The sequence below is a fragment of the Colletotrichum paranaense genome (genome assembly GCF_030867605.1).
Source record: "Colletotrichum paranaense strain IMI 384185 chromosome Unknown Scaffold_21.1, whole genome shotgun sequence".
NCBI classification, from domain to species: Eukaryota; Fungi; Ascomycota; class Sordariomycetes; order Glomerellales; family Glomerellaceae; genus Colletotrichum; species Colletotrichum paranaense.
In genome coordinates this window covers 131,920-157,082 of record NW_026848979.1, presented here as the reverse complement: position 1 = coordinate 157,082, position 25,163 = coordinate 131,920, and the positions used below count along the sequence as shown (strand labels likewise).

The following is a 25,163-nucleotide window of genomic DNA, read 5'->3' as shown; positions in this document are numbered from 1 at the left end:
TGGGGGCATGGCGGTCGAGTATCAACCACACCGCGGGAGACGGGGGTGACGAGGGGACGAGGGGGGCGGGAGAGCACATCATACTGCAAGAGGCAGTCCGCCCAGGGTCCAGCCATTGGCGATTTGCTCCGTCACACACAGCTGACTGCGGCGTTGACCCTTGTAACTGCCTTTCTTGATAGCTGCCCACGTTGCATGTCTACGCTGGCAATGCGGTCCTCTTGTAGAGGAGGATGTCGGCAAGATGCAGAGCGGGAGAAGAGAGGCGAGAGAGACAGAAGCATAAAGGTATGGGAAGATGGCATACCTCGACAGAGGGGCCACCTCCCTGTTCCCGCTCCTTTCTTCCTCCACGCCCTCAATATCAGCTACACATCCAGCCATGGCAAGCTGCCAGGTGCAGGGCCAGCCCGACCTCTACGGCCTGGGCATCCGCGTCGCCTTCTACATCCAATGGTTCGGCGCCATCGTGATAGAGTACCTCGACATGGCAGACCTCCCCGACATACGCCTCATAGGCCTCCTCTTCTCCGCCGCAGCCTTCCTCGGCCTCGTCATACGGCTCTCCGTCGCGGCGGGAAGCGTACAGCCGGCCGACGTCTACATAGTCCTTCTGCTCGCCATGGGCATCTACATCCCCCTCGTCCCGCTCTACCTCTGGAAGGCGGTGACGTGCTTCAATCGGTACTGGGATCCGTTCCGCTGGTCCAAGGAGACGCCGAGCCCGGCGTACAAGGGGCTTAACTTTGCTTTGTTGCTGGCTATTTCGTCGCTGGGCGTGTGGTATTGGTGTTCTTTTGTGCCGGAGAACGATTGTTCGCGGGAGCAGTATGGGTTCTTCTTCAGCCGTGTGAGTTTGGGCAATAAGGCGTTTGTGGCGTTTAATGCCATCATGTACTTTGTCATTCTGTTTGTGTGTTTGCTCGTCCTTCTGCTCAAGGTCGGTTGGAAAGTACCCTTTTGGAGGGAGAGGCGGAAGAAGCGGAGAGTCAAGTGAGTGACCACCCCTGCCCAAAGATGAAAGAGGTTTGGGACTGACAATGTTTCGTGCCTAGGAGAATGCACATCATGGCGATCAAGGAGTTGAAGACGCTGAGCAACATCGCCGTCGCCGCAACACTTACCGCGGCCGTCGAGCTGGCCGTCGTCTGGAATCACATCTCTAACGTGAACAGCGTTGCGGATGTGGCGCAGGTCTTGCCTTTGTTTGTCAGTGCCGGCTTCGTGGTCCGGATCCTGTTTCTTCATTTCGCGGGCGTACGTGACGGGTCGGATTCTTCAGAGGAGGATAGTGATGGGGGTTCGCATAGTTACATGACGGAGTCTCAGGGCGGGTTGCCGCCGGCACCGCCGCCTGTCCATCCGCGGTGATGGCAGTGGCCGTGATTGTTGACTTGGCGTTGATGATGATTTGAACATGAGGTGTACACTATCGTTTCTATATACCAAGCACGCAAGACTTATCTCACCACCTTGATCAGAGCGTGGAAGATTTGTTTCCAGAAACACGCGCAGAGTCTCGAAATATATGAAATACAGATCTCAAAGCAACGTACATCGAGATGTCTAAGAAATCACAGCCTATACTCCTACATCCAAGACTATGCTATTCATGACGCTTCACAATGGTCCTACGCTCTCATGACACAACTCATAGCAACAGCCAGCTTAAACGACATGCACTCAATTCCCAACCTTGCCCATCCACTCAGGAACACTCGTCAACCTCTTCATCTCATCAACAGTCTCATCCCACAACATCCTCTGCAACCTCCAACTCTCATCCGAAACAGCGAAGCCCTCTGGTCTACACATCACTGTCAGTTAAACCACAGCATATCGCAAAGAAAGAAAACTCACTCCCAAATCTCTTTATCCCCCAACGTCTTTCCATGCGTCTCTCCGCCCGCGACAGCAACAGCATGAAGCCCAACCCACCCAGCCACCTCCGGCCTCCTCGCCCTCACAGCCTTCACGGCATCAGCGATGAGGCGGAACGGCTGGGGGAGAACGTTGCTCATATTCGTATCCACCATCCCGGGACAAAAGGCGTTGACAATAACCCGCTGCTGCTGCCGTTTCCCTTCTTCTTCTTCAGCAGCACCAGCACCATAATGCCTCGCTAGCTCCCGCAGAAACAGGAATCCGAGCAGCTTACTATCCGCATACCGCGCCATACCAACGAAATTCGCCTCATCATCAAGGTGCCCGAGAACAGATCCCCCCTCTCGAATCGTCGCCTTCCCCGCCAGACTCGTCTTCTCAACCATCCGGCTCCCCGTCCAAGCAATCCTTCCAGCCCTCCCCGTCTTGCGCGCCGTAGCCTCCAACACGGGGAGTAACTCGAGCGTAAGCAGCACGTTGGAGAGATAATTCACCTGTACGGTCGCTTCGTGGCCCGTAGGCGCCACGCGGCGTCGTAGACCCGGCACGCCGGCGTTGAGCATTGCGATTTGGAGATGCGTGTACTTCGCCTTGAATGCTTCCGTGAAAGCCTTGACGCTGGCGTAGTCTTCTGCGTCGAGCTTCATCACCTCCACGACGGGGCCCTGGCTGAAGGAGAGGACGGTTGGGTCGGAGAGGAGTGTTTGTCGTACTGCTTCGCCCTTGGGCACGTCGCGGACGGCGAGGATGACGGGGGATGCGCCGAGGGAGAGGAGTTGGCGGGCTAGTGCGAGGCCGATGCCTGATGTTGCGCCTGTTACTATCGCTGTCTGGCCGGCGAGGTTAATGCCGTCGGGGAGGGGTGTGACTGGAGGCTGGAATAGAGGCATGTTGGGTCGATATTAGGATGATAATGTTTGAATTGCTTCCGAGTAATTTTTCTTGTCCATCGTCATCACTCCACATGAACGATCCACGGCTCTCATGTTGTTTATGAAGCCATCGCCAATGTGCCATCTCCACGGTTCGAATCTCAACTCCGCCAAGCCTTAGACGCTCCAGCATCTCAAAGTCCGCCGTCATTTGCTCATTTCCCAATCATCATGACTTGCAGAGGATTCCGTCGTAGAGGAGGATTTGGCGGACTTGGGATTCGTCGCAGTTAGCTTGCGGCGCAATTAGTCATCCTTGAAGTCGCCGACTTGCTCAGTCACCAATACACCTCGTTAACAACTGGGGGAGCGGAGGCGGTGCATTGCATGAGTTGCCGGAGCCCATACTTCCAGAAGCCTGTCGTCAATTGATATCACGACGAAAAGTCTCCGAGGACATGCCGAAGCCCGATGGGTCGGGTCTAAAGCCGGTCTTCGGCTCACATACCGTCAGCCGGTTCCGGGGGGTTAAGTGACTCAGCATTTTCCACTCGCCACCAGTATGGGAGAATCAAGTGCCACGAGAGTGAGGGCCAAGAACTGCTCTGATCAATAGCCCCTCTTCTCGCGAATGAAGACAATGCGGTCACGGATGTTGTTTGTTGGCTATCGATGTTGTCCGCACAATAACAGCTAAGTTTGATCCTTGCGGATGCAATCCCGAGGTCAGCACCCAGCCCCGCTCCCTCATTCTGAGAGCTGCGCAATTCGAAGACTCAGTCACACCGTTGGCGCTCGCGATGCCCCGTGCAGAAAGCAAACATATTTGTAACGATTTGAATTGAAGCATTGAGTGGTGCATGAGTGGCAGGACAATGTCGTTCTCTGGCATTTTCGTCTCTGTCGACTCGCTGATAAGCTGGCCACTAACTAAATGGTATTCTCAACACTGACGTACAATCAACCCTGCCCTTGAAAGCCTTTTGGTAGACATGAAAAAGGCCTGTTTCGCGGCAGCGTCGATGCTTCGTGTAGCGACTGCCGTCGCTGTAGAGGAGCTCTCATCCCATACAAGCTCTGCGAAATAAAAGACAGCCATAATTTCCTTCCCAAACTCCGGATTTTGTTGAAAAAAGTCGATGAACAAGACGGCGATAAATCTCGTTTTGTTGGCAAAGTCTGCCTAGCCCTGCCCTGCCCTGTAGGCCTCCACCCGGGGACGTCTCCTCTTCACTCCCCTAAGCCGAACTCCAATGACGTGTGACCAAAGAAAGGTATCATTGAGATGTGTTGTTTATGCGGAAGCGGAGGCGGCGGACTCGGCCTTGGCCTCGGTGCCGGCCAGGTTGGTGGGCTTCGCGTTGGGGTTCTTGGTGTAGTAGTCGGAAATGGCGGCCTTGATGGCGTCCTCGGCAAGCATGCTGCAGTGGAGCTACGTTGCGTTAGTGACGGCGACACAAGAACAGAAGAGGCTTTCTTGATCACATACCTTGACGGGGGGAAGCTTAAGCTCCTGGGCAATCTCGGTGTTCTTGACGCGGCCGGCCTGCTCCAAGCTGTGCTGTAGGTTAGCATCGGTGCGAATGATATATCTGGGGTAAGGTCACTCACGTCATGCCCCGGACAAGCTCGGTAAGGTAGCTGGAGGAAGCGATGGCGGATCCACAGCCGAAGGTCTTGAACTTAACATCGGAGATGACATTGGTCTTGGGGTCGACACGGATGTTGAGCCTATCGAATGTGTCAGCAATTGTAACATAATGGCAGAAAAGCCATGATTATTGGTGTCGCGAAAAGCCGGATTCAGTGCGTCGAGTTGAAGAGCGTGGAGAGTGAGGTAGCGCATCGAGTCGGAGACCCAAGTGCACGCCGCTGCCACAACCCAGGCGGCCCAAACAATGGTATCGTGATATTGAGAAGATGAATCGTAGGATGGCTTACTTCATGACATCGCCGCAAGCAGGAGCACCGACGAGACCCTGACCGACGTCCTGGTCGCCCTTGGGCATTGAGCCGACGTTACGGGGGCGCGAGTAGCTGTACACGTCAAGATTAGCCCTATGTGTCTTTGAAAGGAGATATCCGGGGTAGCATACTGGTCAAGGACCTTCTCGTGGTATCCCCTCGTGGCGCCGACAGTGGCAGCAGGTGCAAGCTGACGAGCGGGCATGGCAGAAGGGCGGACAGAGGTCGCAAGGACCCTGCGAGAGGCGACGCGGAGAGATCTGGAGAACATTTTGGAGGAGTTTCGGACTAGTGGCTTTTCAAAGAGGTGCAGGTCGATGAATATGGAGGTTGAGCAGATTAAATCGATACGAGCGTAGTCGCAAGAGTCGATTTAGGGTATTGTTGATGAGTCGTGATGGCGATGGCGACAAAAGGTGGTCGATATAGCAAATTGCGTTTGGCAAGAGATCGAGGTGTTGAGGGGGGCAGACTTGGAGGGAGGCGAGAAGTTCTTTGAGAGGATAAATGGAAAATGGAAATTATTACGGAGTAGCAGAGAAGGCCTGCGGGACTTGTGACGGAGAACGATGGCGATCTCGGGGGTAGCAGAAGCCGACGGGCCAATGGGAGCGTTCAATGACCATGCATTAAGTCATGGACAGTGGTCGGCCACTGGTCCCCAGGCCCGTACACTGCCTATGCTATCTTGGGCGTTAGCATACAGTCACAGCAGTCGCAGCAGCCAGCAGTCAGTAGTGGACGGGGGTGACGGCTTCAGGGTGGATGGCTCGGCGCCTCGGAGAAGACATTTTTTCATCCGCCTCCACAGCGCCGAGGGTCCCCCAGCCATTAGTGTACACTAATCCGCTTCAAGGTTCCCTTCCTTCTTTAGTGTGTCTCTTTTTCAGCGTGTCAGGATGTCAGAGCTGCAGACCTGCCCGTTATCTGATCCACTCCCTGGAGCATGGGAAACATCTGATTGGCCGGGATGATGCCGTTGTTTCCTCGGCCCAGCAAGAACGCACCGCACCCAGGACTTTGGTGACTTTGGTCCCGTCCTCTTGCCGTCCATGTCGTTGACCTTGCCTTATCGGATCCACAGTACGGAGTAAGGTACATACTTAAGTAAGCTATCAGGTGCAGGTGACCAGCTGGCAAAGTGAGAATCCATTAACCCGACAGCTCTGGGTGCTCCAAGTGGGGATGACTGGGGGATCTTTTGACGGGGCTTGACGGGGCGGCAACAATTTGTCATGGTTCTTCGCCGTTCTCGCCAGCGAAAGAGATTCAATCTGATTAGATACGCAAGCTACCTCCGTGCTCGCTGGAACGTACTCCGCCCAAGGCACCTCAGGTACGTACTTCGTAGGTTTGACGCATTTGTACATGTCCGCTTCCAATGGGAGCCTAAGTCCGGGGAAGCCGCTTACTTGCAATCTGGCACCTTAGATAGCTCCGATATGCATCTATGATGACTTCTCACCACGGACATGCACATAAACCTGAAAATGCATTCAATCCATCTATGCTTTCCTCAAGCTTCCCCACTCTACTACGTAATCCTCAAAATCTGAGGTGCACGCCACACTGTGCCCCCCTCCAAAGCTGAGCTAATGCCACCTACCACTGTCACCTCAGGGAAGCTGCCAAAGTAAGTTCAGGCACCAGGTCCCTGTAACTCCAACGCGGGGCACTCACCACCACCACCACTGCCACCGTCCTCGCCTGCATCAGCTTGAGCACGAGCGCATCTCAGCCTTTCACCTCGTTGCTTAGCTCTCGGCTGTCGCATCCCGTTGGCTGCCTGTTTTGTCTCTGGTCTCAACTGCGAGGCTGAACACAACTCACCTCAGATTCAAAACCATCTTATTGTCTGCGACTTTTTCCCAACTCTTCTCACACCTCTGGATTCGCCGTCAACCCCACACAAGATACCCTACCTTACCTTACCTCAGAGACGACAGCCTCGACCTGGAAGCCTTCTAGTATCGCTCCCACCATGGCGTGCCCGCATCTTGAGTCCATAGCTGCAGGTAATGATCTTCTAGTCTATCCTCATCTTAGCTCTGTCTAATACTACGACACTGACCACACCTCTCCCAGCCCTCCAGCCGCCTGCACCTCACAACTCCGTCTACCGGGAAGACTGCACCCAGTGCTTCGATTCCATCGTGCGCCTCGTCCATGACCCGCCTGCTTCTGCTTCTTGCTGATCCTTTTGCCCAGGACGATCCTGCCGGTGTCGATGTTTGCCTCCAGTGCTTCAACGGCGGTTGTGCCGGTGACCGCAACCATGCTCAGCTCCACCGACAGCTCTGGAGCCACCCGCTCGTTCTCAACATTCGCCGCACCCGCAAAGTCCTTGTCCGAGATGAACCCCCCTTGAAGATGTCCAAGCTCGCCATCGCCGCCGAGACCGAGGCCGACCGATACGATACTACAACCACTGTCAAGTGCCTTGAGTGCAACCAGGAGCTGGACAAGACGAGCGACAAGCTTGCCCCCATTGTGGACGGCATCATGAAGGCCAACACCTTCTCGAGGAAAGAGGAGGTCAAGGCGTGGGAGCAGGAGCTTACGAGCTGCGAGCACATCCTGCTCATGCAACAGACCGAGTCAAGAAACATTCAGTCTGGTGATCTCGGACACTGCTCCGCCTGTGATCTGCACGAGAACCTGTGGCTCTGCTTGGAGTGTGGAAACCTGGGCTGTGGAAGGAAGCAAATGGGAGGTGTCGACGGTAACTCTCACGCCCTCGCGCATTCGGATCAGTCCGGCCATGGCGTCGCCGTCAAGCTTGGGTCCATCACACCCGAGGGAACGGCCGACGTTTACTGCTACAAGTGCGACGAAGAGCGCATCGACGGCGATCTTGGCCAGCACCTCGGACACTGGGGCATCAACCTGGCGAACCAGCAAAAGACGGAAAAGAGCTTGACCGAGATGCAGATTGAGCAGAACCTGCGCTGGGACTTTAGCATGACCACGGAAGACGGCAAGGAGCTTAAGCCTCTGTTTGGCGCTGGATTGACCGGCCTCAAGAACCTTGGCAACAGCTGTTATCTTGCCAGCATCGTCCAGTGTCTCTTTGACACTCCTGCTTTCAAGAATCGCTACTACTTGCCCAGTCGCGACCTGCCTACTGTCCAGGATCCTGCGGCGGACTTGGAGACCCAGCTCCGCAAGGTTGCGGACGGCTTGCTCTCGGGTCGGTATTCTAAGCCCGACTCAGACGTGACTGCATCTGAGCACTCGCCCGAGATTTCGCACCAAAAGGGGCTGGCCCCAGCCATGTTGAAGCACTTGATTGGAAGAGGCCACGAAGAGTTCTCGACTATGCGGCAGCAGGATGCTTTCGAGTTGCTGCAGCACATCTTCAAGCTCGTCACTCGGTCCCAGCATCCCTCCGATCTCGGCGACCCGACACAGCCGTTCCGGTTCACTCTAGAGCAGCGGCTGCAGTGCCTGGGATGCAAGAAGGTGCGATATTCGACTAATGAGCAGGACAACATCTTCATAGACGTTCCTCTAGAGAAGGAACCCACTGTCGAGGGCGAGGAGACCAAGGCAGACGCCTACAAGGCCGTAACTCTCAAGCAGTGTCTCGATAACTTCACGGCCGAGGAGGTTGTTGAGCTGACATGCTCTTCATGTGGCAGCAAGGATGGCTACACTAAGCGCTCCTTGTTCAAGACCCTTCCCGAGAATCTGGTTGTCAACGCCCGCAAGATGGCAGTCATCAACTGGGTCCCTGTCAAACTTGACGTCCCCGTCATTGTCCCCGATGAGCCCTTCCTCCTCGACGACTATCTTTCCAAGGGTCTGCAGTCCTCCGAAGAGACCCTTCCCGATGAGCCCGAGGCCAGCGCCCCAGCCTTCGTTGCCAACCCGGAGGCTGTCAGCCAGCTGGAGGCCATGGGCTTCGGACGCAATCGCTGCGAGCGGGCATTGCATGCCACTGGCAACTCGGACGCCAACGCTGCCATGGAGTGGCTGTTTGGCCACATGGAGGACCCCGACATTGACGATCCGCTCGTTCTGAGTGGTGGTGGCAGTGCTGGGGGAGCCGGAGGAGCATCTGCGGATCCGGAAAAGATTGAGATGCTCGGCGCCATGGGCTTCTCGGTGCCTCAAGCAAAGAAGGCTCTGCGCGAGACCAACGGTGACGTGGAGCGAGCTGTTGAGTGGCTCTTTAGCCATCCAGAGGACCAGGGCATCTTTGAAGACGAAGCCCCAGCCGCCGGAGCCGATCCCGCTGCTCCCAAAGCGGACGCCGGCAGCGCCGCTACCCCTGCAAAGTACCAGCTGCAGTCTATCGCCTGCCACAAGGGCACAAGCATCCATGCCGGGTATGTTGACGATGGGTTATACCTTGAAGACTGAACTTTCGCAGTTTGCTAATATTTTTCATTAGTCATTACGTCGCCTTCGTTCGCAAGGAAGTCAACAGCCAGCCCACTTGGGTCCTCTTCAATGATGAAAAGGTTGTCGAGGCAGGCGAGATTGAAGAGATGAGAAAGTTTGCCTACGTCTACTTCTTCAAGCGTGTTTAGGTAGATTTCGGGGCGTAACAAGAATGGCGTTTCGGTTTGGGAGAGGTGTGACGACGAAAAAAAACATCAAGCCAGGCTCAATCAGTCCTGCGCAACTTCATGACGGTGGCGGTGGGAACGGGCCACGGATGCATCTGATAAGACGGGGATGATTGCATTACAGCGTGGGCGGGCGGTGGTTTACTGTGGAGATGAGAGACGAGACACGGAATGCATAGTGAGTGGTGTAGAAAAAGGGAGATTCGAGGCTAGTTATTAGCCATCCATTGTGAAAATGAACTTTTTCCAGAGACTGAAATTTGCCTGTTTTTCTTCCGTGAGTGGTCATCGTACCACAGAACAATAACCAAACGCCGTGACGCCGCACACACATCATATTACATACACACAGATTTCCATGCTGTGTTCTCTTCCCACTTGGCCTTTCAACCTTTTCTCGTCCGCCGACAAGCCGTAACCTCGCATCATACAGCAAACCCGCCCACACGAGACTTGCCGAATTCTACTCCGCCAAGCGATAGCTGACGAGGGTGTCAACACGGTGATTGCTGGTGCTGAACCCACGCAGCTGGACGCGCTCGCCATTGACAATCTCCTTGGCGTCGCTGTCGCCCCACTCGACGGGCACCTCAGAGTCGGCGTCGGCGTACACGAGGACGTTGAACGTGCAGTCTCCGTTGAGCTGGGGGAGGAACGTGACGGAGGCGGTGATCTGGCGGAAGATGGCGGCGATTTCGGATTGGATTTCTTGTTCCGTCTTTTCGGGGGCCGCGTCCTCTGCCGTGGCGGGGGATGCGTTTTCTTGGTCTGCGGGTTTTGAGGAGGATGACTTGGAGGACGAAGAGGTCTTTGAGGATTTGGACTTTGAGGGGCGGCCAAAGATTTCGACGTCGAATTGCCAGCGTTCTACGTGTTCGCCCGTGTCCTTGTCTGTGATTACGATGACGAGCTTGGAGATTTTGCCGCGGAGCATCCAGCGGTCTAGTTGGGACATGATCTTTTTGATGTAGGCTCGGACTTGGTCGTCGGAGGAGACTGGAGGGGGAGAATACGGTGTTAGCTTATGGGGGATCTTTGCTGGGCGTGAAGGTTGCCGAAATAGTGTGATGGATGTGTTGGCGGGATGGGGTGTGAGGAAGGCGAACCTAGCATATTGAGACCGTATTTCTTGACGCTGTAGAGGATGTGTGGTTAGTCTCTGTTTGTCGCGGGAGGGCGGAGGAAAGTAATGCTAGACGTACGCTGAGAAATCTTCTGCCGGGTAGACACCTCGCTGGAAGCTATTTGGAGGACATGTATGTCAGTATTCGAATCGGCGCAGCATCTTTCGAGGGACCAAGGTTCGTACAGGATTGTGTGTATCGAGTATTGAAACTGCAGGTACGAATTAGCTTGGCGCAACCGCTAATAGGAAGGAAATAGACTGACGAATTCGGCCACGAGCTTTGCGCTTCCCTTGAGGGCGAGCTTGTGCACCTTGGATTTGTCCTCCTTGTCCTCCTTGTCGGTCTTGCTAGCCTTGCTGGCTTTGGCGGGTTTGGCGTCGGGGGCCATCGTGAAGGAATTCGGGATGTCGACTGACGGTATCGATTGACGGTGCTAGTATCGGTGACGGTGTCGGTGTCGGTGTCGCCGGACGGAGGAGGAGTTGATGAATCGGGGGGGGGGGGGGGGGGGGGGTCGCGGGGGGGGGGAAGAGGGGGGGGTGTTTTTTGTTGGGGGGGTGGGTGGGGATGGGGGGTGGTTTGGGGGGGTTGGGGGGGGGGGGGGGGGGTGGGGGGGGGGGGGGGGGGGGGGGGGGGGGGGGGGGGCAGCGTAATCGGGGAGGAGGAAATCGGAGAGCTTGTTTACTTTCTGGGGTTGAGATTGAGAATTGGGATCGATTTTTGGGGGTTTGGTTGCGGGGTGATTTGGGTGCTGCCAGCGCTGGCTGTCATTGCTCGCGGCTGATTGCCCCGCCGCCTGGACCGTCCGGGGGTCGAAGCTTCCGGCAGTCCACCTGGGTACGTATCTTGACCAGGTGCACCCTTCACCTCACCTCACCTCACCTCACCTTGCATTGTTTTACCTCACCTCACCTTGCCGTGCTTTACCTCACCTTACTCTCTACCTTATCTTGGCCTCTGAATAGACATATAGAGGCCCTCCTGTCGGAAGCGAAATCATTTCTAGATGGCAAAACCCTATAACCAAATAAGAGTGAGCCTACGATGAGTTGAGGCATTGTCTTGCTACCAATCCGTTCACACCTACATCAAGGAATCAGTGACTTGGCTGCGATGGACTACCTTGATGCTGATCATCTCAAGATACCTTACTGCCTCTCCTTAACTAGATGTACATATGACTTTTGTACATGATAACCAACTTACATCATTATGTTAGTACAGCATTGATCCCGCCTAAACATGCCCCTTACTCGCCATTCCCATACCCCTGAATGGCATCAAAGAACTGCGCAGACCACGCCATCGAGTCCACAATCTCCGCAGGCCACTGGCCGGGCGCCGACGGAGCGACACCCATACCAAGCATCCCCATATCCTGCGCGGTAGCAGAGTCCGGCATCCCGCTCAATACACCCATCTCCACCGGCGACAGCATCGCCTGCTGCGCCTGATGTTGCGCCTGCATCGAGCTGTTTGGCACATGATGCTGCGGTTGCTGCTGCTGATGTTGTTGCTGCTGCGGCATCTCAGCGAACACCGCCGGCCGGGGCGGGTTCTTGCTCTTCCAGTCGATGCCGCACTCCTTGAGCCCCTTCAACATATCCCGGGCGCTCTTGGCGCTCGACGAGTTGCAGCTCAATGCCTCAAACATCTTGAGACACGTCTCCGCATCGTCCGAAAGGCCCTCGGTGTCAAAGACGGCCTCGTCCTCCGCCATGGGCTGCGTAAACGTACTCGATATCAACAGAATGGAGCTCGCGCATAAGAGACACGAGATCATCTGCCACCAGGGGAAGTCGTGGACTAGGTCCTTCTCGCTCGAGACGCCGTGCAGCAGCCGCGCCGTCTCCCGCGCCTCGGCAACACATGTCTTTTCTGATATGCTGACGAGATGCCAGTCTACCTCGGAGATTGTGGAGGAAGTGTCGTCAAGGCCGCGGAGGAGGGGGTAGCACAGGTATGGCCGGTGCAGAAGAGCCCGCAGGTGGTGAAACTTGACTGCGAGGATGTTTCGCTGGTGTTTGTTAGTACTACGTTCAAATTTCGCACACACAGTGCAGATCACTTCTGCAGAAACCTACCTGTCTCTTGAATGCAAAGTTCTGGTCAAAGGCATGCCCCAGATCAAATCGCAACCGTCGCGGGAGCTTCGACTTCCAATCCACAAGCTGGCGATCCAGTTCCCTTGTCCGGAGGGCACCCGCAGAGGTGAGCTGCGAGTGCCTCGGCCCAAAAACATCCCGCAGCGCGCGGCCCAGAATCTGCGAGAAACCAATGACGGCGAGGAAGTAGTCCCCGCCCGACGTCTCCTCGACCGGCGGCTCCATGTGAGTGGCCTCCCAGTCAATCTCCGAGTCGGCACGCCGCGAAGGGAGCGGTACATTGAAGTCGTCCTCGTGTACGGCCGCGGGGCGGCCCAGCTGGAGGGAGAGGAGACGGTCCAGGACGTAGATGGAGTACCACACCCGGCGACGCGTCTCGGTTTCAACCGTGTGCCGGGGGTTGTTCTTGTCCTTTTCGACGTGTAGACCGATGCCTTGAGCGATTCGGACGGCTTGGCCCAGGGTCATCCAGCAGCTGTGAATGTTAGATGTGTGCAATGGGACATGGTGAGACAATGCAAAACAAACCTGTCCGTCCGAGATACCGCGAGATAGTAGAAACATTGCGTCAGAAGCAGTGAGACCTGGTTGATGGACCGATCTGAAGATGCCGTTGATGCAGCAAGAGCTAAAGCACGCTGGAAGTAGACGCCATGGAAATGGCGGGTATCTGAGTTCTTCTCCAGAAAAGACGTGTAGTATGAACCGATGGCGCAGATTACATCTATGAGTTACGTTAGCCCCGTCTTATCTTGCTATCCCACGGCTCCTAGGGAGGTTGATAGAAAAGGGGGCGAATGAGCGCATGATTCAAACCTACAATAAAGAGCAGATTCCGTGCCCCCCAAACGATCACCGCCGTTGGGCGCGCCCCCTATCCTGTCACACAGTTTCGAGAAGGTAGACTGCGGTATAAAAGGGTACGCGAGGTGAATGGTTGCAAAGTACACGTCGGTGAACTTGCGCTCCTGTTCGGGGCCTGGAAGCTCCACCAGCCTCCCTCCTGCGGCAGCGCCGGCGAGCAGCGCGTCGCCGTCCTGTTCGTAGCTGTCAAAGTCGTGGTCCGCCCCTGCACTGCTGCCGCCACCGCCGCCGCCGCCGCCGCCGGGAGCGTCTTTTGTCTGTAGGATTCGCTTAATGACATTGAAGAAGTGCACGTCGCTGACCTCGCCCAAGTATCTCTGGCTAGGCTTGAGCGAAGGTGTCGGGGAAGGTTGGTAATCGTGGTGGTTGTGCTGTCCACGGTCCACGCCCGGCGAGTATGACGGCGTCTCTGTCGAGGAGGTCTTATTCACGGCCTGGTCAACTTGCGACTTGATGGAGTTGAGCTGCGCTTGGGCGTCTTGCTGCTGTTGGGCAGAGGGTAGCTGTGTGATGAGGCTCTGCACTAGAGTCTCATACTGATCTACGGCGATCTTAAGGGCGGCATATGTATGCGCGCCGGGGCCAGATCCGGCTGCTGGACCTTCTGCGCCGGCATCTCCGTTGCCGGTGGCCTTTTCCCGTCGTCGACGAGGTCTTCCTACGGAGTAGACGCAGTCGTAGCCATACCCGACGCATCTTCCACACTTTGGCTGTTTCCCGTCGCACTATCAATTTGTATGAGTAAGCTGTGAACACATAGGTCTAATGTCAATGCGGAAGAAAGGATGTTAGAGACTTGGGCTGTTTAATCTCACTTTGGATTTCATGGATCGGCATGTCTGGCAGGCCTTTGCGACCCGCTTACGCTTGTATACGGGTTCATCGTCGGCGGTATCTGACATTCTCTCGCAAAGGCGCGCGAAAGCCGACTTTCCCGAACAAAATAGCTGCAATAGTGTTTTCGCTTTCTAATGGGCGCGAATAAAGATATACAAGGGGGGTGTGGCGGATGAGAAGGGGGGGAAAGAGTGTGTATTGTACGAGAGCAGTTGGCAGAATGACGTTGGGGGACGGAGCCGGTGATGCCGGGACTTCCGATATTTCCGGCGGGTGTCAGTCCCTTATAACTCACCTATCTAGTAGGTACTTTGGAACCTCGACCGCATTCTCGCTAGGGCCCAAGCCAAGCAAAAGGTCACCACTCATCTTAGCCCGCGCCAAGAAGAAGCAACGCCCGGCCAAGGTATTGAGGGGTTGCGTTGAAGTGGTGAATGAGGGGACCAGTTTCATCCGACTTGTCTGTGCCTGTCTTGTCTGCAACTTTGACGACGAGTGCTGAATCGTTCGGATGATATGCGGGTCAATTCCCTTACACGGGCAGTACAGTAACCCCTCCAGTGATGCAGTTATCCCAGGAATGAGGATGTCCTTTGCTGACTGTGCATGCATCTCTGCCAACGCAGAACAGACTAAAGCATGAAGAGTGTTAAGTTGGCAACCGCTTATAAGGAACGAGAGTGCTCAACTGGATAGCCAGACTGAATTGAGAGGATCGGTTTGTCACTCACATGTAAGTATGTATACGTCTAGTGTGGTTTGGTCGGATAACTCTGTCACTATTTCCCACTTTTTACTCTTGCTTGTTTGAGATAGGTGGCTTTCAGTAGTATTCTTCTGCGGCTCCCGCTAATGACTTGTGCAGTTCTTCGTGACTTCGACTGCTAAGCCGAGTGACCGCACTTATGGCACTATTGGCATATGGGCCAACGACTCAATACGATGCAGCTGAGTATTCTCACATCCCCCGAATCTCGCTCTTTCTCTCCCCCTCTATCTGAAGTGAAGGATGTTTGGCACACCATGGGAAACTGTCCTACTTACAACCCATGCGTCACCTTGTTGGCTTTAGACCAGCCCACGTCTCATTCTTCAACCCCCTTGACCTGCTCTATACGATGGATAACATCACTTCCATCCGGACTCGCTTCAATCACCATGGCCGATAGCTCTCTACCATACGCACATCCAGAATCCAAACCAAAAGCATACCTGGTCCATGGTCCTTGGGCTCCCTTCTCCTTGAGCGATTCCGGTACTTGGATGTCTGGTTCCACCTGCAACCCTTCCTTGGCGTCGTGACCATACACGACAACCGAGCGATCCTCTGGTGCTTCAATCATGTTCTGAGTCTCGTTCCAAGCCTCTCTCCAGCGTTTTCCATCATTGAGTTCAATGGCAATGGTCCCCCCCTCTTGATTTGTTGCAATCTTTGAAACCTCATCACCATCCCACAGACTTAAGACTCGTGCCAGCTCACCATCGAGTCCCTCGCCCTTTGCGACCTGAAATGCCGCATGTCGACACAGACGGCTCTTGATCCTCTTCGCAAGAGCAACTTCAACGTTCTCCGGGTGGACGCTGTCGATCGGATACACCAGGCTGCGCATGTTCATCACAGCCCAAGGATCTTGCTCCTCCATCGGTAGCAGCGGTACCAGACCACCATGCGCGACCACCACAGTCCCAGAGTTCCAAGGAGGACTCTTGGCGCCTCTGAACGGTCCGATGTGCAAGATGAGAGGCAGCGATGAGAGCCACGATACCTGCTCCTCAGAAAGCTGCGTCGCAGTAACGTAGTCGCTCGACACGGCGTACGGGATATCCGCCGGCAACTTCTCCTTGCTGTCTTCGAAAACCATCTTCCCGTCATCGCTCGTAGACCCAGTAACCCTGCCGCGCTCAATGAACCCACGCGCAGCCAGCACGCGGTCCTCGTTGTTGCCCCTGACGCAGCTGGCGCCGAGGTCCATCGCGAGCTGTACCACGCCAGCGCTGTCGGGGCCTTTGTTGACCAAATCACCGGTAAAAACTAGGTAGTCCCCCGCATCTTTATCGAAGCCGACTCTGTCCAGGAGCTTTTGCAGCTGTGATGCTCGTCCATGAACGTCGCCCACGATGACTAGCCTTCTCCGGAGAGCGCCGCATTCTGCCGACGGCACGTACTTCGGGTCCAAGGTTTGGACGGTCTGTCGAAAATCATACTGGGATGTGGTATGGCTTGGTTTAGGAATATTCTCGACTGGGTCCATCATCCTTGCGAAGTGTTGAGTGTGTTGAGAACAACAAACATTGTCTTCACGTGCGGGGAATAAGACGGGTGGACCTGACAGTAACGAATCAGAGGGGGGACCACCAACCAAAAGAGAACATCAAATGCTGTGTCAAGATGTCAGCTCGCCTCAGTACTTAGGCAACGAACAGCAACTGCATGAAATAGTAGCCTGTAAGTATGATGCCAAAGCTCGTCCATGAGGATGGAAGCTTCGTACCGGATATTTGGGGTCTTTGTTAAGTTTAAGATCAAGCCTCTGTAGGTAGTTGGTTTGGGATGATCGCAGATCATAGCAACTCTAAAGCTCCGTGTCCCCTGTAAGTCATCAGCCTCAAGCTCTTGACATTGGAGATAAACCCTCAGTTCCCGCCAAGTCTTGCCAGTAGATCTGACTGAAGGGCTGTTTGCGAAAGCGTTTTGAGAGCAGGCTTTGCGATTCGTGAACGCTGCAGGCGCAGCCCGTTTGACACAAGGCAATGTAAGATAGAGAGGGTATGCCGGCCTAGATGTAAGTGTCCATTTACATGCTTCAAGACGAGCGATCCAACATCAACATCTTGGCATTATGATTGCATGGATGCTCAGTGAGTCGCCAATCCTCAGAAGAAAGCCAAGGCACCTCACATTGCGATGTCGCACTGTCACTTTGTGGCACATATGCAGGACTCAACATCATAAGGCCACTTCGCGGTAGTTACTATGGAGATAGGACTAGATTTAAAAAGCCAGGATACTTCTGTGAAACGTAGTGCCAGATCTAGTAACGAAGCCTTAAGAAGGCAAAAGCGTTCAACCAATCTCTGCAAGGAACAACTACAAATGATCAGTCTCAAGGCTGAATCTCGGCTTCTGAACCCCTTCGCCACGCCCGTCCTTGGGGACACCGCTCAAATTACGGGTATGCAGTCCAATTTCAAAGTCCATCTTGTCCGTATCCTTCTTCGTCCAGCCTTCAACCGGTATATGTGTTCTGACCTCCAAATGGTTCTGGCAATTCTTGCACCCAGATACGTGCCAACGACTGAGCACGGCCTCCGTCCCGACCAGCACCTTTTCTCCGCTCTTCAACGTGGCCCAGGCGGAAACGACAAAGGAACCCCCGATGGCGGCGCGGTTGATGCCGCTGACGGTCAACACGGGACTCGGACCATGAGGCTCGCCGACCCGCGTCGGGGGTTCGGGGTAGTCGTATGCGTAGCCCAGCTCGGCAATATTGACCACGTCTTTGGACGTCATTGCCTTGTCCGCGCCGTGAGGGTTCCTGAATGGGTCGAGGGGGCTGTCGAGGGTGAGCCAGGTGCCGCCCGCCACGCCGGGCGTTGGGCCCTGATTGTCGACGGAGTTGGTGCCGGGGTAGCCCTGGATGATTTCGAGTGAGTGCTCCTTGTTGTGCTTCTTCTGCCACCGCCAGAACATGAGGTCGATGAAGCAGTGGTGGAAGTAGAAGATTGGGTCAAAGGCGGCCGTGTCGTTCTCGCCCATGTCGCCGTTTGCGTCGCCGATCTGGTCAGAGTTGCTGCCAGGTAGGTCGAAACCGCCGACGGCCAAGTGAATCAAGTTGTGCGGGGATTCGAGTGGTACGACGGACTTGAACCCGGGCTCTTGAAGGCCCTCGTCATTCCATTGCTGCGCGGAAGTCGTATTGGAGAATACAGTGTAATTGGGAGCGTCGAGGCAGTGGTAATACTTATCCTTGACTCCGGCAGATTGCCTTTTCCCGTCGCTGTTCAAGAAAGAAGACTTGGTGAGCCAGGTGGTAATGTTGTCATTGAGCATCTTGTTCGTGGCCTTCTCTCCCATTTCATGCAGCGAATTGTTGTGAACCCAGGTCTTGCTCTTGTCCTTCGGGCCCACAAGCCCCGAGAATGGGTAGCGGACGGTCTCATAGCCCACAGGCTTGGTGTAGTCGGCATCCGGGATAGGATCGAGCCTATCCTGGATTCTGGCCTGGAACGTGTACGAGAACAGTGGATTGGAGATCTCCTTGCCAGTGTCGGAGAACTTGTACTTTCTCTGCAGGAAGATGGGAGGAATGCCGTGCTCTAGGGACTCCTTTTCGGTCTCATCCCAGTAGGGCAGAGCTACACCGGGGACCTGGCTCTGGAGAGCTTTCTCGAGCCTCAGGAGGTAGCCGCGGTGCCAAGTTGGGAAGAGGACATTGCCGTGGTTGCAGTAACCACCCCACCAAGCAGGATTGGCGTATCCAGCACCCCTGAAAGGCTCGCCATGGTAACCGGCAATGATGAAGAAGGAGTTGGGATCATGAGGGGGAAGCTGTTGGATGCCGTGGAATGCCCTGACGAGGTCGTCGAGCTCCTTTGTAGACAATGTGCGGATGTTCTTTCTTGTGATTGTTCCGCCCATATTGAGACTTTGACGAGGCACTCGATGATTTCTCAGAAGAAGTGAGTTTGAAAAGTTGGGGGGCAAGTTGATAGAGATTTATTGTGAGAATGTGAGTATTTACCAGGTAGATATAGCCGAAGGATATCCAATCCTCATGTCGATACTAAGTGCTGTATTTTGGTACCAACCTCTCCAAGACGTTTTCAGTCATTCACATTCAGCTTGATGAACCCTAAATGCCGTGATGTGCCAACTTTGACGGATGCTATTCGAACGAAATACGGATTATATGCTCGCTATATGTCACAGATGATCGTTCCCCGCATCTTTAATGAAGCCTAATCGACGCATCTGGTTACCCGGCTTGCGTGGCTGGAAGCTGAAGTTTAGAGCCAAAAAGCTGAGAGAATGTCTCACCGTTGACGGCTTACAAGCTTTCACCGGACCTTTCTCACCTATCACTGCCACAGCCTTTAGTTATGTTCTCTCCAGTTTCCCCAATTCGACAATGGATTTGCTCAGAACGACGCGTCAATAACCTACGATAGTGGTTGCTAAAGCTGCAGAGTCGACCTCGACTTGTCTCGAATGAAGCCCATAATTGCCGCGACACGATTTGATCAAGTGCAAAGAAGGCGCAAAGCATGTTGCGATATCACAATAACGTCTTGGCCAGAACATGATGTCGTGCTACTAAGAGATTGGTCGTAATGTGCTGTGCAACGGTAGACGTTGAACAGCGTAGGCGTACCTTCCAGAGGCCCACTTAGGGGCGACCTTAAACAATCGATTCCGCACGCTTCCCGCTCTGGACGGAAGGGAAGACAGCGAGGATCCACCCGGATATGTGAGCCACACACTGCCGAATTGATGTAGGTGACACCGCGAGACTGTCAATATGCGGTAGTCCGTGATGACCCGTGGCTAACTGACACATAGGGGCACGGCGGGACAAGGACAACTGTGTGACGAGGCGCGTCTCAGTTCCATGCGATGAGAGAAGAGGCAATGATATATGTGGCTACCGTTCTTGCCCATGGGACAACATCAAGTAGGTAAGGCAAGGTACTAACGTAACAGTGACGGCCGAGGCGAGCCATGAGAGGCCATTGGCTGTAGCCACCGCTGACGAGGTGGTGTGGAATAAAGCCGGAGCTCTTGTGGGGCCGCCATGCCGCGATCGGGTCGGAAGCCGTTGCTGCAGCATCAGAGGCGTGTTTCCTTAAGTACATGACTTGAATGCCAAGCTATCACTATAGAAGCCATATGGTTTATCAGTTTTCGTGGCCTGTATGTAGCTGAGCGTTGCATCTGGGCGGAACATCTCACGGTGACCAAATATGTGCTGCGGGCTAGGAACATTTGAACGTGGGAGCAGCACCTCAGTTGAAGAGGCCGTAGCAGGGTACCTGAGTGCCTTACGGTGCCTTACCTAAGCTGAGGTACCAAGCACGTGCCAGGATCTGAGATACGGAACGGAGGTTAGGTAATCCCAGGTTCTGCCGGCCGAGTGGATTTCCTCGCTTAATCCGCTGCCCTGAGTCGCTGTTGCTCCCGATGTTCTTCCACACAAAGTCCCCGGTGACTGGGGATACGTACCTAACCTGAATCTTCCAGGCTGGGGTGAAATGCCCACAGTGCAGGGCCCAGACCAACACCTCCACTCTCCCTCTCACCGGGGCCATCGCCAATCGACCAGCCGACCAACGAACCAACAAGGAAAAAGAGAAGAAAGCGGAAGAAGAAGAAGAAGCAATCCCGGCTGGGAGGTTCACCAATTTCTTTCTGCATCACCGCTGGACGAAGCAGCTCGAAACGAAACAATGGGGCCCATTGACAGGTGCGTCCCGTCCGACATGGGCAGGCCGCACACAGGAAACCCCGAGAACTGAGAGACACATTGATTGATCTACGGTGGCATGGGTCTCATCTGACGTTGGGCGAATGCGGTCTGATATCAGTACTCGGTTATCATTCCATGATCACGTTGCATCGATCGCACATCTCACCAAAAAAAAAAAAAGTCTCCACGCTCCGACATGACATGAACATGCACGCAGTGCGCACTAGCATCTACTCCGTACGCGATGGAACTTGACATTCCAAGCTGAAAGTCCGACATAAGCTTCTTCAGTAGCTCCATAATCCATCGTTCCATCCCCATGGCCAGGGGCCCGGGCATATCAAAGGTCGGTCAGATCTTTTTACCTTGGCTTTTGGGGTTTCGGGTGTGGCTGACTGAGAAACCAAGAGGAAGAGAGAGGCTTGTTGCACGCTTGTGCTTGTTGCACCCGTCGACGGCCTACACAGTTTGACACATGCTGTCTGTGGCAGCGCCAAATAGTCACCCTTTTTTCGATGACGACGCCATGGCAGGTGCAGCGGGACCCTCGGTCTTCTGCAATCCCGCCGTTGGCACCGTTGTCTGAATCAATGATGACATGAACCATCCGCTCACTTCTTTATGCGTATGTCTGACTCTCTCTCCAATATTTTACCCATCTACTCGGGCCGACGAGAAGCAGCCAGAGAAGAAGAGAAAAGAAGTAAAGACAGTCGACATCCATCTCAACACCAACACCTCCAACACCCACCGCCACTAAATGTTACTTTGTCGCTTGTGCCACCCCAAACACACAACAACAATACCTAGCAACACCACCAACACCACACATTCGGGAACTGCCCAGACCCTTACTGGCTTGCAAAGCTCATACTATTACCCCGTATGCCACTCTTCCTCAACTTGGAAGCTGTCTGGATTCGGTAAAAAGCCCGCATCAATAGGCTCCTCTTGGTGCCGCGCACATTGACCACCCTCCGCCCTGCTACGGCCGTACCGTCCCGCCCGCGCCGCCTTCTCCAAAACAGCTTGCATGAGAATTCCGCTACATACCTCGTCAAGTTATCCTGGGAGTTGTGAATCATTCCCCTTCTCCTCGCGTCCGTTCCGCTGGACTGTCGCAACCACGTTGCTTTTCTACCTGGTTGTCTGATCGGATCTGAGATTTTTCAATCCGATTCTTCGCATCGCTTACTCGGAATCCCGTCTTGGTCGCATCGTGGATTGCGCATGGGTATCTCAATCCCCGTCCCATCTCACCAACACTCCGGGTAAAGTGGTATCGATCGACCATTGACGACCAAAAGTTTCTCATTCACTCTGCTCACTCTCACCTTGGACATCCACACACACACACATACACACACACCCCTCATCAACTAACCGAACAACCACCCGCTCCTACGTCCGTAACCGTTTTCACCGCACTTCCGTGCCCCCGGTCGATAATTACTCGCCTCTCGCAACAGTAGGTAGGTATCTCGCTCTCGCACCATTCAGCTCGTCTCCCCCGTATCGCCCTCACAGTCACCTACCTACGTTTACGGAGTACTGAGATACATCTCAAACACTCACGCCGCACTGCTTCATTCATCCCGTTTGATGAATGCTCCCGGCGCTTAATGCTTGTACATCGCCTGACATCCTGCGTAGCAACACCGTCATGTAAGCAGACCCATCCCATGGCCCGTCAACATACATATGCATTCTACCTACCTTACTTAAAAGATCGCCATCCTCTTCCCTCTTTCTCATCTCCGCTCTGCAGCTCATCTACGATCTCATCGTGCCTACGTTTCATCCATCTGTGCTGCCTCTCTGACATGGGTCATTAGATGCCGCCGACCAACAATATTTGCTTCTTCTTCCTGGGGGCCAAAAGATTGTCCACCTCTTGCATAGCGGATTCTTCACTTCTTTCACAACTCACCGACTCTAACGACAACTACACTACCTCACCGATACACCGAGCCTCACCGGCCACTTGCACCGATCCGGTCACTAGCAAACTAGCAAACACCGGCTGAAAAATAGCGTAAGTTGATACCTGCCAGTTCACGTGGCAGCTTTCATGCGTGTGCCTCATCTTGAGTGTCTTTCACTCGACATCTGCTGTCCGTGCAGTACTCTTGAGTGAACACACTCACTACTCTCTTACTCATCTTACCTCATGCATACTTCTGCCTCAGTATACAACTCGCAAATATCACTGACCTTGGACTTAGACGGCACACACCAAGCTGCAAACCCAGCACCACACCGCGCCCATTCATTTCTGTTTACATAGATAAAGTCCCAAAATGGCTACCACAACCACAACCACAACGACTACGACCTCCATAACAATGTCTACCAACACCAAGATCCCAGCCAGAACCGTCAGGCGTACCGCGAAAGACGAGGCAGCAGACCTTCAAATGTTCGAGGGGAACCGTCTCAGGGCGCCCTACGAAGAATGGCCAAATGAGGCAGGCGTGAGCCTCCCCTTCTCTTACATCAATGCCCTCCAAGACGCCAGCTAACAGCTCTAGTTCGATGGCCTCACCGAGGAACGCGGTCCCATCGAACTGCACGTCCAAGGCCAGATCCCAGTCTGGGCCGCCGGCGCCCTCTATAGAACGGGCCCGGGCAGCTGCAAGATCGAAGACACACCCAAGGGCACCTACTACGTTTCCCACTGGTTCGACGGCTTCGCCCAGACGCATAAGTTTGACATTACTCCTCCTGAATCCCCAGGCGGTCAGACCCGCGTGCTCTACTCCTCCAGACGGCAATCCGACGACCTCGTCGCCTCCATCAAAGCCGCAGGCCACCAGAACCGCTACACCTTTGGCCAAAAAGCCGACCCTTGTGTCGGGATGTTTGGCAAGTTTATGGGTGTCTTCGCCCGCGGCACTGCTCCCAACATCTGCGTTGCCGTTAACGCAAATGTCCCCGGCTTCGATACGAAAGATCAAGGCCCCGCGGGGCCAGGCCACCGTAACGCTGTCCGCAGCCTTTGGCTATCAACCGACTCAAGCCCTCTCATGGAGATTGACCCAGCGACCCTGGAACCCATCGGCCTCGCAAAGCAGGAAAAACTCCATCCGTCTCTCTCTGGCCCCATGTCCTGCGCCCACGCCCAGCGCGACCCGGTTACTGGCGACATGTACAACTTCAACCTTGCCTTCGCCATGAAGTCGACCTACCGCATCTTCCGCACTAGCTTTGCGACGGGCGAGACGGAGATTCTTGCAACTATTGCCGGGCCCGACGCGAAGCCAGCCTACATCCACAGTTTCTTCCTCACAGAATCGTTCATCGTACTATGCATTCCCTCGTCGCACTTGGGCTACAAAGGCCTCTCTGTCCCCTGGGAGCGAAACATTCTAGACGCCATTGTGCCGTTCGACAAGACCAACACATGCAAATGGTATTTCATCGATCGCCACCAGGGGAACGGCGTCGTCGCCTCTTTCGACACCCCCGCGGGCTTCTTCTTCCATGCCACAAACGCCTTTGAGGAGCCGGCGGCCGACGGCAGCGACGGCATGCTTGACGTCTATTGCGAGATAGCAGGCTACCAAAATCTCAACATTCTCTATAATCTCTACTACGACGTCATCATGAATCGCAACTCTGCCGGCGAGAAGTTTTGGACAGACGAGAACAAGCGCTACAAGAACGGCTGGGCTAGCCTCCAACGCTTCAAATTCAGAATCCCCAAACCCGACGACTCACAAACACAAAAAATAACAACAGTGACGACTACACCACCACCGGAGCTCGTGGTCTCGATCCCGGCCCCGCACGCCGGCGAACTCCCCACAATCAACCCTGCGCACTTGACGAAACGTCATCGCTACGTCTACAGCCTCTCGGACCGCGGCCTCAGCACCCTTCTCGACACAATCGTCAAGACGGACGCCGATACCGCCGAAGCTCTCATGTGGGAGTGTCCCACGGCTCACACGCCCGGCGAGCCAATCTTTGTTCCTCGGCCTTCTTCATCGCCTGGCGGCGCCGATGGTACTGATGGACAGATGGCCGAAGACGACGGTGTGATTCTGAGTGTCGTGCTCGACGGCACCGCGCAGACAAGTTATCTCTTGTGCCTCGATGCCAGGACCATGACGGAGCTCGGCAGGGCAGAGTGCGAGTTTGCCGTTGGCATTGGCTTCCACGGCATCCATGCCCCTTCCGCACCGGGCGCGTAGTGACCGATTATTTCTATACCTTCTCGATCCCCCTTTTACAACCTTCTTATGAGCCTTACGATGAATGAAACTTGCGGCGGTGCTGGAAGGATTGGTTGGTCTGGCGTTTTACGAGACAAGTGATCATGCGGGATAGAACTTCATTGCGGCAGACTTTCGACGACAGGGATTTAGACGTCTGCAAACTGGTTTCTCAGGCTGACATGGGGTTTTATTCTTTTCGAATGTGTTGATAATGAGCCTGTACTGAATGATTTGCTACGGCTGAGCTTGGT

At 54.6% G+C, this 25,163-nt stretch overlaps 10 protein-coding genes across 10 annotated transcripts; 3 read left to right on the top strand and 7 right to left on the bottom strand.

Annotated features, from left to right (window-relative positions):
- Positions 1-382: 382 nt before the first annotated feature.
- Positions 383-1,371, top strand: CPAR01_15773 (uncharacterized protein; the record flags this gene model as incomplete). The annotated part of the gene is made up of 2 exons (XM_060500021.1): positions 383-993; positions 1,056-1,371. 2 exons carry the CDS (start codon positions 383-385, stop codon positions 1,369-1,371), a joined length of 927 nt encoding a protein of 308 aa, XP_060341210.1.
- Positions 1,372-1,683: 312 nt separating this feature from the next.
- On the bottom strand, positions 1,684-2,774 carry CPAR01_15772 (uncharacterized protein; the record flags this gene model as incomplete). Its single annotated transcript, XM_060500020.1, has 2 exons — positions 1,684-1,807; positions 1,861-2,774. The coding sequence occupies 2 exons, from the start codon at positions 2,772-2,774 to the stop codon at positions 1,684-1,686; spliced, it is 1,038 nt and encodes a 345-aa protein (XP_060341209.1).
- Positions 2,775-4,050: 1,276 nt separating this feature from the next.
- Positions 4,051-4,992, bottom strand: CPAR01_15771 (FeS cluster assembly scaffold IscU; the record flags this gene model as incomplete). The annotated part of the gene is made up of 5 exons (XM_060500019.1): positions 4,051-4,188; positions 4,246-4,312; positions 4,368-4,487; positions 4,698-4,793; positions 4,853-4,992. The coding sequence occupies 5 exons, from the start codon at positions 4,990-4,992 to the stop codon at positions 4,051-4,053; spliced, it is 561 nt and encodes a 186-aa protein (XP_060341208.1).
- Positions 4,993-6,702: 1,710 nt separating this feature from the next.
- Positions 6,703-9,256, top strand: CPAR01_15770 (ubiquitin carboxyl-terminal hydrolase; the record flags this gene model as incomplete). The annotated part of the gene is made up of 4 exons (XM_060500018.1): positions 6,703-6,736; positions 6,807-6,874; positions 6,930-9,052; positions 9,118-9,256. The coding sequence occupies 4 exons, from the start codon at positions 6,703-6,705 to the stop codon at positions 9,254-9,256; spliced, it is 2,364 nt and encodes a 787-aa protein (XP_060341207.1).
- A 502-nt stretch (positions 9,257-9,758) lies between these two features.
- On the bottom strand, positions 9,759-10,810 carry CPAR01_15769 (HORMA domain-containing protein; the record flags this gene model as incomplete). Its single annotated transcript, XM_060500017.1, has 2 exons — positions 9,759-10,430; positions 10,685-10,810. The coding sequence occupies 2 exons, from the start codon at positions 10,808-10,810 to the stop codon at positions 9,759-9,761; spliced, it is 798 nt and encodes a 265-aa protein (XP_060341206.1).
- An 861-nt stretch (positions 10,811-11,671) lies between these two features.
- Positions 11,672-14,293, bottom strand: CPAR01_15768 (uncharacterized protein; the record flags this gene model as incomplete). The annotated part of the gene is made up of 5 exons (XM_060500016.1): positions 11,672-12,439; positions 12,507-13,002; positions 13,056-13,251; positions 13,348-14,116; positions 14,207-14,293. 5 exons carry the CDS (start codon positions 14,291-14,293, stop codon positions 11,672-11,674), a joined length of 2,316 nt encoding a protein of 771 aa, XP_060341205.1.
- A 1,020-nt stretch (positions 14,294-15,313) lies between these two features.
- On the bottom strand, positions 15,314-16,483 carry CPAR01_15767 (calcineurin-like phosphoesterase; the record flags this gene model as incomplete). Its single annotated transcript, XM_060500015.1, has 1 exon — positions 15,314-16,483. The coding sequence occupies one exon, from the start codon at positions 16,481-16,483 to the stop codon at positions 15,314-15,316; it is 1,170 nt and encodes a 389-aa protein (XP_060341204.1).
- Positions 16,484-17,316: 833 nt separating this feature from the next.
- Positions 17,317-18,867, bottom strand: CPAR01_15766 (uncharacterized protein; the record flags this gene model as incomplete). The annotated part of the gene is made up of 1 exon (XM_060500014.1): positions 17,317-18,867. The coding sequence occupies one exon, from the start codon at positions 18,865-18,867 to the stop codon at positions 17,317-17,319; it is 1,551 nt and encodes a 516-aa protein (XP_060341203.1).
- Positions 18,868-20,979: 2,112 nt separating this feature from the next.
- On the bottom strand, positions 20,980-21,416 carry CPAR01_15765 (uncharacterized protein; the record flags this gene model as incomplete). Its single annotated transcript, XM_060500013.1, has 2 exons — positions 20,980-21,174; positions 21,348-21,416. 2 exons carry the CDS (start codon positions 21,414-21,416, stop codon positions 20,980-20,982), a joined length of 264 nt encoding a protein of 87 aa, XP_060341202.1.
- Positions 21,417-22,992: 1,576 nt separating this feature from the next.
- CPAR01_15764 (carotenoid cleavage dioxygenase 1) lies at positions 22,993-24,888 on the top strand (the record flags this gene model as incomplete). Its single annotated transcript, XM_060500012.1, has 2 exons — positions 22,993-23,166; positions 23,224-24,888. The coding sequence occupies 2 exons, from the start codon at positions 22,993-22,995 to the stop codon at positions 24,886-24,888; spliced, it is 1,839 nt and encodes a 612-aa protein (XP_060341201.1).
- Between the last annotated feature and the right edge of the window lie 275 nt (positions 24,889-25,163).